The 20,663-nt window shown below is 47.0% G+C and overlaps 1 protein-coding gene across 6 annotated transcripts in view; it reads right to left on the bottom strand.

Moving 5' to 3' along the window:
* Dcun1d4 (defective in cullin neddylation 1 domain containing 4) overlaps nt 1-10,556 on the bottom strand; it is an 85,369-nt gene extending 74,813 nt beyond the window's left edge. For 2 of the 6 annotated variants that reach the window (XR_005092338.1, XM_037209097.1), the window contains exons 1-2: nt 10,540-10,556; nt 10,360-10,420 (exon numbers count right to left, since the gene is read on the bottom strand). Coding sequence is in view for 5 of the 6 variants with exons in the window: in XM_037209097.1 (XP_037064992.1) it covers nt 10,360-10,420; nt 10,540-10,545 (67 nt within the window). In the remaining variant the exon portion in view is untranslated. Of the gene's footprint in view, nt 1-265; nt 285-545; nt 695-10,359; nt 10,421-10,539 lie in introns of those variants that run through there. The other 4 variants (XM_037209098.1, XM_028859903.2, XM_028859779.2 and 1 more) reach the window with 4 other exon arrangements.
* Between the last annotated feature and the right edge of the window lie 10,107 nt (nt 10,557-20,663).

Below are 20,663 nucleotides of genomic sequence, written 5' to 3'. Positions count from 1 at the left end.
CCCTTCACCGGCCTGGCCGCGGCCCCCGCTCCCCACCCATTGTTCCCGCCCCCGCCCCCAGCCCTCCTTCCCATTGTCCCCGCCCCCGCTCCCCTCGCACTCCCCCCCCCTCCTCTGCCCCCACCTCCCGCTTCCCCGGCCGACCGCACCGCTCGAGCCCCGCAAGCCTCACCCTGCACCCAGACCATAGATAGGCCCGCTCCCTGCCCGCCCGCCCGTGCCACCCCCGGCCCCAGCTGCCAGCGCCCGCCGCCGCCGTCTCCACCTTCCATGCACCACAGACTCTCGGCCCCCGGCTTTCCGAACAGGTCCCCCCTTCCCCCACCGCGGAAAGCCAGCCAATCCCCACCCCCTCCCCGCCGTCCCTGCCCCCGCCCCAGCCGCCCGCGGCGTCACGGCCCTCGGGGCTCCAGGAGGGGATCAGCCCCGCTCCCCGGCCAGGGACTGACTCCAGCGCGATCGGGACCCGAGAAGCGGAGAGGAGAGCACGGGAACGGACGGGGTCCGCGGGCCCGCATCCAGCCCGCTGGCTCTGCGCTACTCACTGACAGCTGCGGCATCCGAGTGCATTTTCGGGCAGCTCACACCCGCTCGCCGCCCGGGCTCCCGCGCTCCACTCGCGGTCCCCCCACCGACTCTCCAAACCTTAGCTCGCAGCAGAGGACCGGCGGCTGCCACTCCGGCCCGCCCATCCCGCCCTCCTCATTGGCTGGACCCCAACCGGGGGACCGCCCCCTCTCCGGCTCTCATTTGACCGGAGGAGGGCTGGTTGCGCCCGCCCGGAGCTGGCAAGGAGGCCCCGCCCCCCCCAGCCTGCAACGCGATTGGCCCCGGCGCCTCGCCTCCGACCGCCCCTTGGCGGAGGCCACTCTTTGGAGCCGCCCGTTGGACCCAGCGGCTGTCAGTCATCCCGGGTCCGAAAGCGCGTGGAGGGGCGAGGCTGGGGAATTGGCCCACCTTGACCCTGAAGCCCCGCCCTGTGGCGGGCGGATCCTTGGAGCGGGAGACCAACCGAGAGCCCGGTTAAGAGTCCGAAACAAAGCAGGCGGAGGGACCTGAAACCACGCTCGGGACCACGGGGACCTGTCCTCCCTCGGAGATCCGCCAGATCCTGCTACTGCCCGCGTCCGGCTCGCGACAGTTCTCACCGATCGTGATCCATTGTAGGAAATTAGAGGGGGAGAAAAAAAAAACTCCGCGTCTTCATTTCGAACTAAACCCTCCTTTTATCCCACCAGCCTTCTGTCCCCAACTTTGGGAATCAGCTTCTTTTTTAGTCACGCGTTGCTTGCGCCAAAGGTTTCGCATGCTGCAGACATTGTCCGTCAGACACCTCTGCGGTCCCCAGACAGCGAGGAGAAAAAAAAAAAAAAAAAAAAAACAGCACCACATTAGGCTCTGGGGTCAGCCTGGCACCGGGCAAGCCTGTTAGTCTAAGAAACCTAAGTCCAGCCTGGCCGGAAAGTGAACCGCTGTTGGTTGACAGAAGGAAGCGTTAATGGGGTTCTGATCCTTAAGAGTCCTAAATCAAAATTCTGCATTTTTTTTTAAAGTTCCTCTCTGCGTTTTTCAGTACTTGAAAATCAGTTCTTCTCAATCACTATGGCAATGTAATAACGCTTAGAGATGTTCACGGAGGGCCGCCCCGCCCCCATCCCAAACACACACTCCCACTTCCGCACCTCCTACAGCCCTTGCCTCAACCACAGCCTGGACGTTCTGTAGATGCAGCCACAGAGACCGGATGACAGGACCAGAGATAACAAAGGGGTCAGGCGTTAGGATTCGGAATTCTGCAGCCTAGGCTCTTGAGTTGCAGAGTTCTGAAATCAGGACAAACCTTACAGGAGCAAGTTCGCTGAGAGTCCTTGTCATCATCCACGTCACTCTAGTTGTGATATGCTCCACCTCATCATGCCCAATGTCTTTGTAAGAAATTGCATCCCTATAATTTTATCTCTCATATTTATCACTCAAATGCAGGAGATTCACTTCATCGAAATGCCGAACCTCAGAATTGTACCTGAAGACATGAATCCTTCACAGAGCATCCTTTTGGATGCCATTAACAGGACAGCCTCATAGACAAAGGAAGGTATCTGTGGACCCCTAGGTAGGGGACTCCGGTAATAAAAAAAAAAAAGTGCTTACTCTGAGCAAGCAAAATGTTCCTATGTTATGTTATTCCGTTTCTGATTTCAGCCTAATCTAGAAAATCAAGAATTACACTTTACTCATGTTTCTGAGATTTTGTATGTATAATTGTATGTGCTTGAGTTTTGTTTCCCATATTGTTTAGCACAGAAAAGGGCCTGCTTCTTGATACTTCTAAGTTAAAATAAGCCCGTGATTTATATATTAGCTATTAATTTGCCATATTGATTTATCTGCAGCAAGCTTTATTGTTGTGTGATCACTAAGTCTAAAATATCTGCCAGTCTGTTTTCTCCTCGCTCTCAGCACTTCCTTGACTCATACATACTATCCAGAAAAAAAAAAAATGTATAGAATTCGCAGCCTTTGTTGCTTTTCAGCTTACATTCCAGTAGTGTCCGTCTGATTTTTTTTCAAGTAAAATGCAGATTTGATTTACCCAGGTGACGGTAGTGGGTCAGCTAGAGCCTGAGAACTGAGAGGCAACACTCTTCGTCAGCTAAGCCTCATCTACTCCGTGTAAGTCTCATGAATAATAAACCGACTACGTGATGCTCTGTGACTATGCCCCAGACATTTCAACCGTCCACAAAATCATAAATCACCACGGTCAGGGAACTTGTTATAGTTATGTTTTCAGTTCTCCAGTGACTTCCAGTGGTGGACACTGTCTCACTGTTCTTATGAGTAAACTGGATGATGACGAATGGGGAATTTTATATCTGAAAGGAACTGTGGTGATTACCAAATCCAACTTCCTCGTTATAAGAATATGAGACTGGCTAGTGGAAACTCATGAACTGTAGACCAATAGCTGTGGAGCCCCCATGGGACTGGACTAGGCGCCCTGGATAGGCGAGACAGTTGTTTAGTGGGCCCCCCACACAGTAGGATTAGGATCCATCTCTGGTTCATGAGTGGGCTTTTTGGAGCACAGTGCCTATGGTGGGATACTTTATGCAGCCTTGGTGCAGGGGGAGGGGCTTGGACCTGCCTCAGCTGAATGTACCAGGCTCTGCTGACTCCCCATGGGAGACCTTACCTTGGAGAAGGTGGGAATGGAGGGTTTCGGGGAAGGCTGGGGGACAGGAGGAGGAATGAGAGGGGATCTGTGGTTGGTATGTAAAATGAATAGAAAATTTTTCTTTCTTTTTTTTTTTTTGGTTTTTCAAGACAGGGTTTCTCTGTGTAGCTTTGCGCCTTTCCTGGAACTCACTTGGTAGCCCAGGCTGACCTCGAACTCACAGAGATCCGCCTGGCTCTGCTTCCCAAGTGCTGGGATTAAAGGCATGCACCACCACTGCCCCGCAGTAAATTTCTTAATAATAAAATTTTTTTAAAAAATTAAAAAAGGAAAAAAATAATGAGACTGGAAGTTGAAAGGGGTTAAATATCTAATCCAAGCCATCAGGCTGGACAAGAACAAAGCAGTATTTAAAAACACAAGTTTCCAGCTCCTTGTCTACATCTCCCCATCACCCCACTGGTCTAATGAGAACACCTCAGATTCCCAAGAGGATGCTCTCCCCTCCTACTTGAAAGTTCTACCGAGCTGTAACACAAATTCTGTTCTTCCTATTTGGAATATCTCATGATATCCAGTGGGGAATCTCTCAATGTATTATATATTATTTTAATTTTTTTTCTCATTCAGGAACATTCCCAAATAACAAGGTCCCTGTAGAGATGTTTACTGAAATACTATCTTTTCAATTCAGATCCCAGGGGAAATAATTGAGTGTCCTGGGACTGGGATAGGCAGGTTTGGGGGTGCAGCATGTCACTTCATTGCCCTTGGTTACCGATTTTAAACACTAAGTAACAATATGGACAAGTGACTGAGCGCTTAATCAGTAATTCCTTATTTTGTTAGGAAATACAATATTAATTTCCATAACATACATTTTGAACTTCAGTCCAGATGAGAATTTGACGTGGAAGTCTAGTGAAAGATATCACAAGTTTTTGGCTTTAATATCACAAATCCCAGTAAATACGCTTGTCCCCCGTGTGTGCTAGGGTTGGGATATGGAATGGAGAACTACAGAGCCCTAAAGACTGGAATGGAATTGGACCTGCTTTCATTAGTAGATAAATGTGTCCCTGGTAAGGTTTGGGGTAAGAAAGGAAACGTAGTACGGAGGAATTAATGTAACCTTTGATTTCAGAGAAAGTATGTGGAACTCCTCAAGTTATCAAAAGTCAGGCTAAGTGAGTATTCAGGATGTGGAAATGAAAATGAATAAAAATTTAGATGTATTCACAGAGAACAGGACAGTTAATTTCCTCAAAGACATAAACAGGTAACTCATGGAATTGATGTTAGTGGAATGCAAGCTTAAAATACACTTTAATGATGCTTCCATTTTCTTATGAGCCACCATTCTCTCTATAATATATCCTCAAAATGGGAAGCTGGAGAGCTGGCTCAGTGGTTAAGAGAGTATTGCCTTTGCAAAGAACTGGAGTTCAGTGCCTAGCACCCATGTCAAGCAGATCATAGCAGCCTTAACTCAGGTCTGGGGACCCTCTGCCTGACCCTACATTCACATGAATACACACAGGCACACACACAGAATAGAAATAAAAGATAAGTCTTTATAACATGTCTCCCAAAGATTTTTTTTAAATTAACACACAGAATTGTTAGGACCCTTCTTGAATCAACTCCTCACTAGACATTTTAGCCTAGGGATCACTTTTGTCATTTTCTCAAAAATAGTGAAAATAATAGGCTCTATAATTGGTTATAATACTTGGCATGGCATGGCTCCATCTTGTAATAATGGTGAACGCTTCAGACTCTGCATCCTGGAACATACCCAGTGGACGTCCCCTAAGCAATGGTAAGGTTGTTGACATGGCTGGAGCACCATTCTGTCACATGCTGATTCTCGCACCACCTCTTTCTTTTCCCCTAAGCTAGTCCCTCTCTAGATAGTCACTATATTTAATTACCCGCTGTGGTGGTTGGGTTTTGCCAATGTGACACACACTAGAGTTACTTGGGAAAGGGGGAACATCTTTGAGGGATTGTCCCCATCAGATTGGCCTGTGGGCATGTCTGTGGGACATCTTCTTGATGATCGATGAAGCAGAGCCCAGCTCACTGTGGGTGAGGCCATCCCTGGGTACATGTTCTTGGGTTGTGTAAAAAAGCAAGCTAGCCATGCAGAGCAAGCCAGTAATCAGCATGACTCTAAGATACCTACTTCAGAGCCTACCTTGAGTCCCTGCCTTGAGTCCCTGCCTTGAGTCCCTGCCTTGAGTCCCTGCCTTGAGTTCCTGCCTTGGCTTTCCTCGATGGACTGAAATCTGGAAGCCAAATAAACCCTTTTCTCCCCAAGTTGCTTTTGGTCAGTGCTTTGTGACAGCAACAGAAACTTAACCTGGATGCTTGCATTCTTTCTTCTCTAGCTTCTAAAATTTACAGCGAAGGTAAATAGACAGGGATGCAAGAGCACACTCACAGGAACAAGTCACCAATGCAGCCTACTGTGACACAAAATGCAAACATTGCCTAACAAAGAAAGAGTGCTGTTCATATTGGGAATTCACACAGATAGCAGTCCTGTGAGTACAGAAAGTTGATATCCAAAAAAATAAACCAACTGTAGTACGTTCTAGAAGATTTTCTATGAATAGAGACTCATACTGTGTTCCCATAATTACTCAATTTCTCTTCTTTGTACTTTGAAGTAATTATTCTTCCCTGAGAGCCACAGTTACTAACATAACTCGGTGTGTGTGTGTGTGTGTGTGTGTGTGTGTGTGTGTGTGTGTGTGTGTAAAAGCATGCACTTGAGTGCACATGTGTAGAGATGAGCAGGTGATATCAAATGCCTTCTTCAAGCGTTCTCCACAATATCTTTTTTGAGACAGGATCTCTCACTGAACCTGTTGGTCACCTAGAATGGCTAACTAGCAAGCCACAGGGACTCATCTGACTCCACCTTCCCAATGCTAAGATTACAGGCACACACTAAAGCACCTAGCTTTTTACCGGCCTCCTGCATCCTTAGCAAGCCCTTCACAACCAAGGCACCTTCCCAGTCCTGCTGAAGACCCCTTTCATCTCATCCACGTGAGCCAAGCTGAATTAGGACAGACCCTAACATTTACAACCACCAAATGATCGCATTAAACTTAACGGAGAGCCAAATATGATGGTAGTCAGAATGCTGAGGCAGGAGGATGACAAGGTCAAGGCCAGCCTAGACTACATAGCAAGGGCTTGTCTGAAAGAAAAATCAATAAGCCAGTTTGGCTGGGTTTCAGTTCCTTCATCTATAAGACAGGAATAATTTCATCAGTGGGTAATTACGGGTGGCAGGGTCAAGTGTACAGAATCACTTCTAGGACTAGGAGAATGAAGCAAGAAGGAACATCTGAGCTCCCGCTGTTTGGGACCTCTATGTTTCCCGGCAACCTGAAAGTACACCTATGAGGTACCATCAGCTACTTCCAACTCAATTGGTTTGGATATTTCAACTCAAAATGATTCTTTCTAGATGAAGTAGTCATCTCCAATGACACTAAACATCCATGTTCCATTTTGGTTTCACTCAGCAATGAATTTGTTTTGCCTATAGTAGCGATAAAGGAATTTTCATTTATTCTTTAAAAAATATTTCTAGCCGGGCAGTGGTGGCGCCCGGTCTACAGAGTGAGAACCAGGAAAGGCGCAAAGCTAGGCAGAGAAACCCTGTCTCGAAAAACCAATATATATATTCCTAACTTCCTTCCAAGATTTCTTGTCACACAGCTATCAGGTTGCATGCATAGACCTTTTAACTAACTGGTTTTGTCTAGAGCAAATATGGGATGCTTAAGCTGGCTGTTTCCTTTCTACCCAGGGCCTTTCACTTTGTGGGGATTACACCTGCCTAGGGAATTAACAGGGTTTGAATAAAAATGTATTCATTCCTTACCACACAGTCTCTGAATTGGATTTTCTCTCCTTATTCCACACTGAGCTAATCAAGTCCTAATGATGTTGCATTTAATTCAATCTCAGAAGGAATAATTTTCCAATTCAGTCTAAACAATGCCTGACCTTTGTGGTGACTTCCCTGAATCTAGCATTTCTTCAATTACTACAGCTAGCAGGAGATGGACAGAAAGAATAACCATTTTCCTTGGACAATGGCTTCTGTGTGTTGTCGGGCTCTTCATCTTTCTGCCTCCTCCAGCCCGCTTTCATGAATACAATGTCTTTTTAACATCCCTTTCAGGGCGGTACAGGAGACCCCATCCATCTCCAGATCTCAGTGGCTGCACGGCAGCCGAGCATCTCATTATGGCAGAGTGAAGCATTCTGGGAGAGTGGATGGAGAAGGCAGACTGCGGTAGGAAAGGGAAGGGGGGGGGAGAGGAGAGCAGGAGCTGTGGAAAATATATGCCCACCTTCTTGGTGATACTACACTATGGGGGTAAGAAGTTCCTGTTCTCGAAAGCTCTAGCATGCAGGATGCCCAAACCCCTGACTCAGCAGATTCCAGCCTCACCTACAGCCAGGTTGAAGCTGCCTTGGTGTCTTCGCACCTCCAGCCACACACCCCCTCCAACGACAGATGCTACCTACAAACCACCATGGGGGCCATGTTCTGGGAGGAAAGCAAATTATCATGTACACACTCAAGAACAATCAGTGGTTCCAAACTTGGAATACAACACGCAAACATCCGTGTGCTCATGTACAACAGAACTCACATTTATCTCCCTAAAAACTGTTTTCTTCAACTAACACAGATATTTACCTACTACTTTCTTTTCCTGCCTTAGCCAAGATAGGTCAGGGCAATGTCCTTAGCATTTGGGGGGCTCAGACCCTTTTCAAAGTCACTAGTAATTCTCTAGCAACGGTCTAACACCTAGCCATAATCGGCCTCATCACCCTCCTCCGTGAAGAATGCCTCGATTAAGCAAGGCCTAATAGTGCACACTTCCAACCCCAGCGCTTGAGATGCACAGGTGGGTGGATCTCCTTGAGTTCAAGGCCAACTTGGTATGCATAATGAATTCCAGGACAGCCAGAGAGCTGAGAAGAAAAAGAATGAATGCCTAGACTAGCCATTTGTCCGGGCTGACAGGTATTGCCTTCTTGAAGTCCAGGGGCAACAGTTGGGTGGCTCTCTGTAATTCTGTCAGGGTGGGGTTAATTCCCTTCTGTTAGCTTTCCTCCTAAGCACTGCTGACTCTTTGAGCTGTGCTCCAATAACGAGAATTTTCTTGGGGAGTTGGTAGGTAAAGGCAGCAGATTGAGGACTGGGGGGGCCAAGGCTGGGGGAGAAAGCTGGGGCCAAGGCTGGGGGCAACGCTGGGGAGCTCTCGCCAGCACCTTCTGTGTGAAGATCCTGGGCACTGGGCAAGAGGAGACTTGCTCTTTGGGACAGAAATGCCAAGAATAGACTTCATCTCGTTCCAGATTGTTCTTCCCACTCCAGCTTGGGCCCCAGCCAGCGTTCCTTTTTCTGAGGCCACCTTACCCAGGCTCTGTGCCCTCCATCTACAATCCTCTTTGCCTTCTCGGTCATCTGAAGGCTTCTTTTCCTCAGCCCACTGGCTTAAGGGACCCCAGATCCACCCACACCCTGCCCCTCCCCCAAAGAGAGTAAGTCACACAAGGGCTCTCAGTGGGCCTGCCCCTGTCCTGCAGTTACAGCCAATCACCCTGAGTCCGGCCTTGAGCCCACACCGGCCCCTGTTGTCCTCTGCATCCCTCCAGACTTTTTCTGGCTCTGAAGCTCCTACCACCACAACCTCGATCTATCTACATTCCATAACTTCGGCCTCTCGAAGCCTTTCAAGATTACCACAGATAACAGATTTCAGAACAGCAACATTGCTAAACAACTCGCTGCTCCCTTGGTGCCAGGTACTGTTCCCAACCCCCAGGTTAACTCATTCACTCCCGCAGACAATGCTGAGACGTTAAGCGCTTTTGTATAAAGCCATTTCACCGGAGGAGGAGGAGGAGACTAAAACCCAGGGAGGCAAAGTGACTTGCCCGAAGTCACACAGCTCCTTAGGGTGGTGCTGGGGGGAATCAAACCCAGCAGGCCTGCCTCTGATCTTCTTTATTCGCTGCCATTGCGCTATCATTTCTCTCCACAATATTCTAGGTAGGACTTGTTCGTCCTTAAATCATACTCGGAGCCCTTGAACATGGGTGAGTCTGAGCCTGCTCTTCTAGACCTAGCAGACAGGCACCCTGAGCACAGTCCTTGAGGGAAAGACCTGTTCTCCATCACCATGAAGTGTTGACAAGAACCACAGATCTCTGGTCCAAGAGAGCGCCCTTTCCTTCCTTCCTTGTTAAGCAGCTGAGTAGGTCTAAAGCAGCACCATGGTCTCAGGAGGGCCATGGGCAGACCTCTGCCCCCATCCTCCTACCGCCCCACTCCCCTCCTGTCCTTCCTAGCTTCCTTTCCAGGTACCTGGCAAATGGCTTGCCCAACATGACCCGCATTGCTGACTACCCTCAGTGGGTGAAGGCAAGCCTCAGGGTTCCCCATCTGTGTGGACTAGGATTACAAAGAGCTTGAAAGACAGCCCTGAGGGAAGTCACCGGGGAGGAGCCTGGAGGACTGGAACATGAACCGACAAGATCCAAGACAATCCAACCTTATGATCCTAGGAAGATGTTGGGGTTGATTACAGGAGCAGGGACCCTGTTACAGCTTAACAAGATGGAGATTTACTTCCTGTCTGCTGCCCGAGTCTCCCTGACATCCTCTGAATCTGGAATGCCTCCCTCCCCCAAAGTCTATGGTTTAAAGGCTAACTCCCTGGCCAGGCACAAAGCTTGGGTCATGGGGGGACTAGCGTGAAAGGCTGTGGGACACCAATCCCCCCTTTGCCTATTGTGTTCCCCGAAATGTGAGTGTTTGCAGCTAGCCAGGAGCTCCTGTCATGGGGTGCCACCTCACCACAGGTCCAAAACAAGAGCCAACCAATCACGGACCAGATCCGGTCCGCCAGGAGCCAAAACAAACAAACAAACAAAAAACCTTGACTCTTCATTATCTCTGGTATTTCGCTTCCAATTAGAAGGCTTCCTCACACAGGCCCTGGGTTCAGGCTATTTTAGCGCCATCAAACTCTACTCCCAGAAACATACAGACCTAAAGGGAGCCAGTGAGATTGAGAACCAAAGGGGCAGTTGATGGATGTTTTGACCGACCTGCTCCTGTCAAAACTTACCTTTCCAATGTCTCATTTCCTCAGACCCTTGTAGATGACAGGCGTGCTGTTCTTGGGTAAACTGAGTTGAGGGAAAACAGAGATCAGGTAAGAAATTATTGGGGGGGGGGGACCCCAGCCTACTTCCTCCAGCACCGCCCCCTCCGCACACACCCTTTTTGTCCTTCTCCCGGCTCTCACCTCCATTAAGTCCTGCTTGGCCCAGGCCACCCACTGTCATGACAGGTCGCCTCTAACACAGGAACAGAATTTTTCCTCAGAACAGAACCAGGACAAAGGGGATGGAATGGGGGGGAAGGGGCTGAGCCATGTTGGAGGTGAGCTCAGAGAGCTCCCCCCACCACCTGCCTATGGAAACAAGGACCCAGAAGGTTCCAGCGCCGCCTGCAGAGGCCTGGCTGTTGGGCATACTTGTTGTGGCAGAGCTGTCGAGCTGAAGAGGCCAAGCTGTTGGGGACACCAACAGCTGCTGTTTAGCACACCCCGTCTTTTACTCGGAAGGACACCCCTCTTCTTTGCAGGAACTGCAGCGCCCCAACATTTACCACGGGGCGGCCAGACAAGAAGCCCCACCCCTACTCCAGGAAGCACGTGACCTCAGCTGGGCCAATCAACTTCCTTCCCCGGAATTTTAAACACATCAGCCAGCCACCAGAACTACTACCGCCTTAGGGAAAGGCCACCAGTCTCTGATGCTGGGATTAAAGGTGTGAGCCACCACGTCTGGCAAATTCTTCTTCTTCTTCTTCTTCTTCTTCTTCTTCTTCTTCTTCTTCTTCTTCTTCTTCTTCTTCTTCTTCTTCTTCTTCTTCTTCTTCTTCTTTCTTCTTTTTAATCTGGATATTTGGTCTAGAAAAACAATTATGAATCTCCTCTTTTTTTTTTTTAACGTATGCATTCCAAAACAGGTTCCCATGAGCAACTTGCTCCCTGGTTTTACTAGGATTAAGAAGGAGGTCATCACACCTATGGGTTTTCATACATTCACGGCTGGCCCTAGCCAGTTCATCCACCAGAATATGCGGCTATGGTCAGAACACATTGTACACGTGCTGAAATTCTCAAAGAATAGACGGACACAGTTAAATTTAACAAAGACTATCAGAATGCAGTAGGGTGAGATTGTTGGTAGAATAAGGGTGATTGTAAATCTATCTAAAATAATTAGAAAGACTCAAAGAATGAAAGTACTTACAGATCATATCTGACAAAGGCCTGGCATCCAGACTATGTAAAGAACTCTCACACCGGATGTGGTCCAAAATGGCGTGTAATCAGGCTACTGGGTAGGCGGAGGCAGGAGGAACACAAGTTCAAGGTCAGCCTGGACAACTTAGTGAGATCCTACCTCAAAATTAAAAGGAGAGAGAGAGAGAAAGAATGTACTCTGCTTCAATCACCAATAAAACACACACACACACTCACATACACACACTCTCACATACATACACACACATAAACACACACACATAAACACACATACACACATAAACAAACACACACACACATAAACACACATACATACACATATACCACAACTTTTACAATATTACCACAACAAAAAAAAACACCCACAAATTTAAAAATGGACAAAAGTCTCAAATAAATATTTCCCCAAATAACAAATTATCCACAAGCAAATAAAATACTGGCCGTTGGCTTTTAGGTAGAGATAAATCAGAATCACAAGGGACTACACACTCCTGTGAGGATGGCCTTAGCTAAAAGCTAATAAATAACCATTTTCAGTGATGCTGTGGGGAAATTTAAATCTTTATCTACTTCCAGTTCAACACAAAATGTTTCAACCACTCTGGGAAATAATTTAGCAGTTCCTTTAAAAAAAATTATACACAGACTTGTCATCTGACCCATCAACTCTAGTCTGAGGTATGTCCAAAAGAACTGAAAAAAAAACTCAACAAGTACCTGCACACAAACAATGCACAGTTCAAAATAGCCAAAAAGTCCCAGATATAAATTAATACACACACACACACACACATATATATTAAGGTCTATCCATAAGCTGAACATCACCAGCATGAAAGAGAATGAATTGTGCATGGATCCATGCTGGGCTGGGGCAAACCTCTGAAACACCGGGCAGACAAGGTCATGGTCTGATTGACCTCTCTCTCAGGAGATATTCAAAACAGGAATCCCACCAAGGCAGCGGTGGCTGGCAGGAACTGCAGTACTGGAAGTACTGGAAGGAACTGCTTAGAGGGAAGGTTTTCATCGAGGTGCTGAAATCTTTTTGAGCTAGAAATTGGTGGTAATTGCACAACCTCGGGAAACACCTAATGTTTGTTTTAAAACAGATAGTTTAGTGCTATGCGAATTTCACCTCAATAAAAATACTTAGTAAAGCAGTCCAATTTAGGCATGCATGTATGGACAAAAATAACATACAGCATTCACTGTGACCAGACACTGTGGTGGTATTGTGTTCCCTGAAATATTATGCACCCTAATAAACTTATCTGGGGTCAGAGAACAGAACAACCACAATATTAAACATAGAGGTTAGGCAGTGATAGCATGTGCCTTTAATCTTAGCATTGCAGAGGCAGAGATCTGCCTGGATCTCTATGAGTTCAACGATACAGCCAAGCATGGTGACTCACGCCTTTAATCCCAGAAAGTGAGCCTTTAATCCCAGGAAGTGATGGCAGAAAACAAAAAAGGTATATAAGGCGTGAGGACCAGGAACTAGGCTGGTTAAGCTTTTAGGCTTTTGAACAACAGTTCAGCTGAGATTCATTCTGGATGAGGACTCAGAGGCTTCCAGTCTGAGGAAACAGGATCAGCTGAGGAACTGGCAAGGTGAAGTGGCTGTGGCTTGTTCTGCTTCTCTGATCTTCCAGCGTTCACCCCAATACCTGGCCCAGGGTTTGATTTTATTAATAAGAACTTTTAAGATCCCGGCTACAAGACACTGCAATCACAAGTGTCTTCCTGTGACAATTTTACTTCAATTCCTCCTTCCCTTAATTCTCACCTTTTCCCTCACACACTCACTGCTGTGCTCTGCGTGCCGGTGCATGGGTTGTTAAGTGGTCATGCATTCTGAGACACATAGTTCATCTGCTTTCTTCTTCATCAGCCAGCTTGATGTAAAGGAGATGCCACTATTAGATTACCTGGGGTAATTTACCAATCCTGTCTCTCCAAGTGTTACAAGACAGCTCTTGAGGTCTTATCTTTTTTCTCATATTAACCCTGAAAGTCTTGGAAGGAGGGTGTTTGAGACAGGGTTTCTTTGTGTAGCTCTGTCTGGAACTCATTCTGTAGACCAGGCTGGCCTCGAACTTAGAGATCTACCTGCCTCTGCCTCCTGAGTGCTGGGATTAAAAGTGTGTGCCACCACCACCCTGCAACACTGGAAGTCCATTCTGCACCTCACCAGACAACTGCACTAGTATTCCTCAACAGTGAAATCCCTGGACCACCTGCCCCAAACCCAGACCTGTCAAATCAAACTATATGGGGGTAGCCTCAGGAACCTGTATTTTCAGCAAGCCCCACAGCCATATGCTTGCATGTGAAGGCATGTGAGACTTCTTGTTTCTCTTTAATAACTAACTTACTAACTCAGTCAAATGTCTATCGAGCACCTACACAAACACTGTGCTACACGCTGTAATGAGAACGTAAGTGGAAATGATAATTTGTAAACAAAGTTTGCAAAACAGACAAATCCCATCAGGGCCAGGGTCAGCAACATAAACTGCCTAAACTTATGTAATTTTAATAACAGCTCGTTCAAACCCATCGATTCTAGGACAAAACCTTCTTGAACTGGAGATGTAGCTCAGTTGGTAGAGTGAATGAGAGTGCGTGCCTACCACGCATGAGGCTTTGGGTTTGATGCATAGAGCCCCATAAGCCAGGCATGGTGGTGTACACGTAGAAGGAACAGAAATTCAAGGTCATGGGAGAGCTACGTAGGGAAGTTCCAGACCAGTCTGGCTAGAGATTGTGTACAAAAAAACAAACAAAGAAACAAAAACATTTTCCTAACACTAGTTCTCTATGTGCCGAAAAGCAGAAACATCTCCAGCCATTTGTCAGATTTACAAACCCTGCCTATCTTTGCCCTCAAACTACCCTCTGACTGTCTCTAACCCTTCAGACCCCACGAGTGCCCCTTCCCTGGCTTCCTCCTTGGAGATGTTAGTAGATCCTGTCAAGGTCAGAGTTCTCCTTAGTAAGAGTTCCACCGAGTCAGCTTGCATAAGCAGCAGGCTTTCCCGGTCCCCTTCCTGTGGGACACAGATATAAAACAGCTATTTCCTCCATGAATTATTATTTACCCCACTTGCTATTATTTTGTATTCTGTTACACCTGATGCTCTGCCTCGAATCTAAATGTGTTGTTTTTGTGAGTATTTTCCTCTTGAGGCACATCAATCAAGGTGCAATCATTGGCTACTTGAGTGTAGGAATAGCTATTTCAGGCATTCAGGTGCTGAAGCAATAACTCACAAACCCATAATCCTAAGCAACCTGAACTCTCTCTAGATCCTGTGACAAGAAGAGCTGTGATTTCTAAGATGCCTCCAGGGTGTCTGTCTCACAGAGTAGATTCTGTCGCCTTCATCCTGTTCAGGATTAGAAAGTGTCTTTCCCCTAATGTTATTTTTTTTTTTAGTGTGTATGTATGTGGGTGAATGGATGGCTCATGTGTGCAGTGTCCATGGAGGCCAGAGGGAGTTGTGAGTCAAGTGATGTAGGTACTTGGAACCAAAGTAGGAGCTTCTGGAAGAGCAGCCAGAGCTTTTACTCTGAGCCACCACCCTCCAGGCTCATTTGCTCCTGCTCCTGCTCCTCCACCTCCTTTATTTGCTTCTACCCAAATGTGGAAATTCTGAATCACCCACCATCCATCTTAACTTTATTTCTCCTTCTCTGGTTTTGTTTCACTTCTGCTAATCTCTAGGTAAATGTCTTGGTTTGCTCTTCTAACACATTTATGAAATCTTCGGCTTACATGCTATTTAAAATAACACTCTTTGAGGCATTTCCCCTTTGTTGAATGAATATGCTGTCCTAAGATCCCCCGAGGCAGGGTGGGCAGGCCCTGATGACTTATTACACCCATGATGTTTATAACACTCTCCACCCCTGCTGTTGATGCCCCCCCCCAGTTCATATGTTGAATTCCTGACTCTCATTATGATGACGTCATGAAATGGATTCTCTGATAGGTGATTATGTCAACTTTTCCTCATGAGTGGAACTATGTCAAGACAGAAAGGAACAACAGAGTTATGAGACAAGTATCAATTTGTGCTCCAATCAGGGTCTTAACTGAGTGTTGTGTTGTCTGGAAATCCATTACCGATACAGCGTGCAAGCATACTAACAAACTATTTTAGAAACGCACATAAACTCAAGGCCATCCCTGTGTTCACATTTATTCTCTCTCCCTCACATTCCAGTTAAGCTTTCAGTGAGAGGTGGTATTAAACAGTAGAGGACCGAGTCAAGCCCACTGACAAATCTTATCTCTACAATTCAGTAGGCAGTGAACTGCTGTTCATACTGCGGATGATGATTTTACACTTCTTTCTGACTCTCATAGTTTTGCCAAAGCTGAGTATGTTAGTGAGAAAGTGCCATGAGTCTATCTTAATGGCAATCATCTTGACTCTTAAGAAGAGGGGAGAGAAAAAAAAAAGGTTAAGATATCTTACACAGAATGAGCTCCAAAGGGGTTATCAGTTCTAAAATGTCCACAGTCAGCGGGCAGAGAAATTCTCTTGTGTGTGTGAGACCACTTGCCGTGTGCTCAACTCACTCGGAAGGTTTGATAACAATGAAAAGCTGCTGAGAATCAGGATCTCTGGGGGTGAGGCAGGAGCGCCCGCCACAGGTGACTCTTCTGTGCAGCAAAGGTTAAGAGCACTTTCCTGGGGGTCTTCAGTGAAAAGCTCTGGTCATACTTGTCCTCATCATACATGAGCTGACCCAGCTGTGTCCAGCTGTGACGTTGAAGCATTCCCCGCCGGAGTCAGTACCTGTTCTTCAGGGTAACCACCTCTGCAGCGCGGCTGGCTGTTTCTTGCAACGACATGATGTCGGCCTGCCCCGGTTGGCGGCAGCTGGGTTTACTGATATTTCTTGCAGCTTGCACTTTCGACGGGAAATCACATGTGACTTTTAAATACATGTTTAATCCACCTTGTTCACTGCCCTCCCCATCAGCCTCTCACTGTCCAGGCTTCCGAACAGATAGTAAATATAACAGGTTGCCTTTTGCCTTCCATATATCTAATATTCCGATGAGCTTGGGGACTAATTATCTTCCCCAGCAGGCTGAAGAATATAAACAGCTGCTACCGTGGGGTCCCCCAGCTACACAGGCAAAGAAGGGTTGAGCATCGGCTTTGTCCTCAAGCTCACTGCATGCTTCGAGGGGACACTGGCTCACTTAGTTCTCACAATGGCAGTGACTTGGTGACATCTCGATGTAGGGAATAGAGGAAGCCCTGAGTGAATGAAGTCCTGGGTGAATGTGTGCTGTTGCTGTGGGCATCGTCCTGTCAAGGGCCCTACCTCCAGAGCCATGAAAAAAAGAGCAAAGTCTTTGCCCTGGGGTGAGACTCAGGGCAATGGCTAAGCCTTCCTCAGAGGTCCAAGTGTAGAAAATTTCCACCATAGCTTTCTCCCCCCTCCTTATATTTATGACCTGAAGACTGCTCCCCTATAGAGACAACTACTGAGATTAGCTAACCCTGTCCCCTTGATGCAGCTGTATTCTGTATACTGAGCCTGCCTCCTTGTTTATCTGCATATAAAAATCCAGCCTCCATGTTTATCTGCATATGACTCTGCTTCCTTGTTTATCTGTATGTAATAACTCCACCTCTTTGTTTATCTGTATATAATAACCCTACCTCCTTGTTTATTCATATGTAATAACAGGTAAAAGCTGACTTGCTGTGGGATATCTTTCTGTATACTGTGAATATGTACTGCTGTGATTGGTTAACTAAGAAGCTGCTATGGCCTATGACAAATCAGGTTATAGCCAGGCAGGAAATCCAAGAGAGAGACAGGAAGGAGAAAGCAGAGTAAGGAGAGATACCAACCGCTGCCCAAGGAGCAGCAAGATACCAGCAGACCACCACCACACGTGGCAACTTACAGATCAATAAAGATGGGTTAAGTTATAAGAGCTAGCCAGCAAGAAGCTGGAGCCATGGTCTATACATAGTCCATACTGGTGATTCATATCAAGTCTCTGAGTGGTTATTTTATAAGCAGCTGCAGGACTGTGGGTGGGAGATATTTGTCCTGACAGCAGGCCAGGCAGGACACAGGAAGTCTTTCAACTACGCTGACTCCTTGTCCAGCTGTATACAATAACTCCTCCTTTCTGCTCGACTGTATATAACAAACAGCACTGAGCCTCCAGGATGCTTTAGCTTCTCCACCAGAGAGCCCAGATCATGGGACTCCAGCTCTTCTGTGTGTATTTGTCTTTTCTTCATTCTCTCACTGCCCCAGGCAGGTCAAATCCCCTTATCCCTTCAAGGATATGGCATCCCACATCCTTCTTCTTCTCCAGAGGAGTTAAATAATTCAACTAAATTCACCCGGGAAAGTGAAAGAGTCAGAAAGACACCCTCCCCCATCCCAGGGTCATCTGTCAAGATTAGGAAATAAGAGGGTTTGACAAAATCTACAAGAGTCAGAAAGAACTGTGAAATAATCATCCACTATATGAGCAGCAGTTCACTGGAGACAGAAGCAGAGATAAGATTTGTCATTGGGTTTTACTCGGTTCTCTACTTTTTTTTTTTTTTTTTTAGACAGGGTTTCTCTGCGTAGCTTTGTGGCTTTCTTGGAACTCACTCTGTAGACCAGCCTGGCCTCGAACTCACAGAGAAACCACCTGGCTCTGCCTCCCGAGTGCTGGGATTAAAGGCATGCGCCACCACTGCCCAGCCGCCACCTCCACTCGGCGGTTCTCTACTTTTTAATTCAATACCACCTCTCATATGTGACTTCCACTATAGCGTCATCTCCAGACAAAATTGTTTTGGTGATTCTCCCATTGGTGGGCTCTCCAGTACCCCTCTCATATGTCCACTTATGTAGATGCATATTCTGGACATTGGAAACCCATTTGCTCTGCAAACTGTCGGAGATACCAGTATCACATGAAGTTGGTCAAAGCACAGATCTCCCAGAATTTCCAACCTGGAGTAAGTAGGACTGAGATGGGACCCAAGAATTTGCATTTTTAACAGGTCTCCAGGAAATGCTAACTCCACCTGTGATGACTCTTGTTTCTATGTCTGTTAAGCAGCCACACTTGAATCTACTGACATTTTAACTACCATCTGCACCCCACAGTCAGTACCCACTGCTCAGACCCATCCCCTGGTGGGATTTCCAGTCCCATGGCATCTGTGGCAGAGGCCAACAAATGTGGGTTTTTAACTAAGTCTCTATCAGTCTATTTACCAATTAAGACTTGGGAGTCAGATGTTGGGGTGAAAACCTGCTAGATCAGAGAAGATAAGAAGCAACCAGCTGACCTTCCTCGTTGGCCAGAGACCCAGCAGGAGAACTGTCTCTCCACTCATCCCAAACTAAAATGACTTCAAATCTCTAAGTCCCTCCTTACTCTTTCCTGTGTGCCTCTCTATCCGTATTCCGGGGTCCTCCATCCTCTCTATGGCTAATTCTTGTTAACTAGTTGCTGGCTCCACCCCCTGACCCAACGTTAATTTTATTAACACAGTCTCGGAGTTTCACAGTCTGATCAACTATACTGACACAGATCTCTTTTGAGACACCCCTACAAACATGACCTAAAAGTAAATACTCAAAGTATTAGAATACAGTGAGATACAATGAAAAGATGGCTCACTTGGTTCAATGCTTGCCAGACAAGCATGAAAACTTGAGTTTGGTCCCCAGCATCCATGAAAGAAAGCTGCACACAAGCCTAGAAATCTGAGTTCTGGGACGGTGGAGGCAGGATCTTTGGGATTTGCTGCTCGGTCAGTTTGGCTCGAGGTTCAATGAGAGATTGTCCCAAAAACCAAGGTGGATGGCAATGGAGGAAGACCCCTGACTTGACCTCTGACCTGCATAAGCACATAAATGAACATATTCTCCCCCCACTCTGTTTCTCTCTTTCTCTCTCAATAAAATCAAATCATAACTCCAATGAATGGTTTTCCTGAACTCCAGGGAATTGTCTCAGGCAGATCAGAAGTCAGATTGTTGGAGGAGCCTTTCCACTAACCTGAGGCACGTGGCTTTCCTGAGCAGAGAGGCTGGCTAGAAGTAAACCCACAGGAATTGTCCAGGCCTCCCACACTGCCAATAAAGGAGGAGAAGAGGAGGCTGCCACCAGGCAGAGCTCACGTTCCCACGGAGACTCCCCCACGGTGCCCAGGGACCTGCTTTTCTTCCTCACCCGACTGGGCTCCTGTAATCTTTCCTTTGCCTTCCTTTTCCTCCCTTTCTGAGAACAGCTCCCGTCTGTCCGTCACTTTTTAAGCAACGCAATCTGTAGCCTGCTGTTCCTTTCATGAAAATTCTAGCGGCTGCAAGTCCACAGGCTACTTGATAGCCACAAAGCAAAATGGTCTGTGTGAATGGTGCTTTGATTGAACTGGAATTTGTTGTACCTTTGAAGTCCGGGCTCTGCGTCAGTGGTGTGCTCTGCAGCACAGATACAACCCGCAGCGCCTGGAGGGGCATCCCGCACCCCCACACCCCCGCTGTGTGATCCAGTTTTCCCAGATCCTCTTCAGCACTTTCGTCATTTGGTGAAAAATGAGGAAGGTCTCCAGGCAGTCAGCAAGGCAAAGTCCCAGAGCTTTGAAGGAGGGAGGGACGTGTTTGCAAAGATTTAGAGAAGGGACTTAAACCTCCAGGATGGTCTGAAAGAGACTCCACTTTAACACACTACGGAAGGGTTGTTGTTTGACTCTGCTTCAGCCAAAGACAGGAAGTTTCTTCTGATAGAGATATGGGGGAGTGGAAACAGCTTATCAGTAAAGACAAAGAGTCTTCTGTCAGATCAACTACGGGACTTCCTACAGCTGAGCGGACCAGCAAATGCCCTGCGCCAAAAGTCACTGGGTCCAGTGTGGTGGCTCCCTGTATTCCCTGCACTGGAGGCAGGAGGATTTTGGTGAATTCAAAGTCAACCTGAGCTGCATAAATGAGCTCCTAGCCAGACTGTGAAACTCTGCCTCCAGAGAAAGAAAACAGTCATTTGTATCAGGCAAGAAAGTTGCAGCAAAAAAAGTGCTCTTTTTTCTGAGGAC

The sequence above is a fragment of the Peromyscus leucopus genome, chromosome 10 (assembly GCF_004664715.2).
Source record: "Peromyscus leucopus breed LL Stock chromosome 10, UCI_PerLeu_2.1, whole genome shotgun sequence".
NCBI lineage: Eukaryota > Metazoa > Chordata > Mammalia > Rodentia > Cricetidae > Peromyscus > Peromyscus leucopus.
This window is presented reverse-complemented; position numbering and strand designations above follow the sequence as displayed.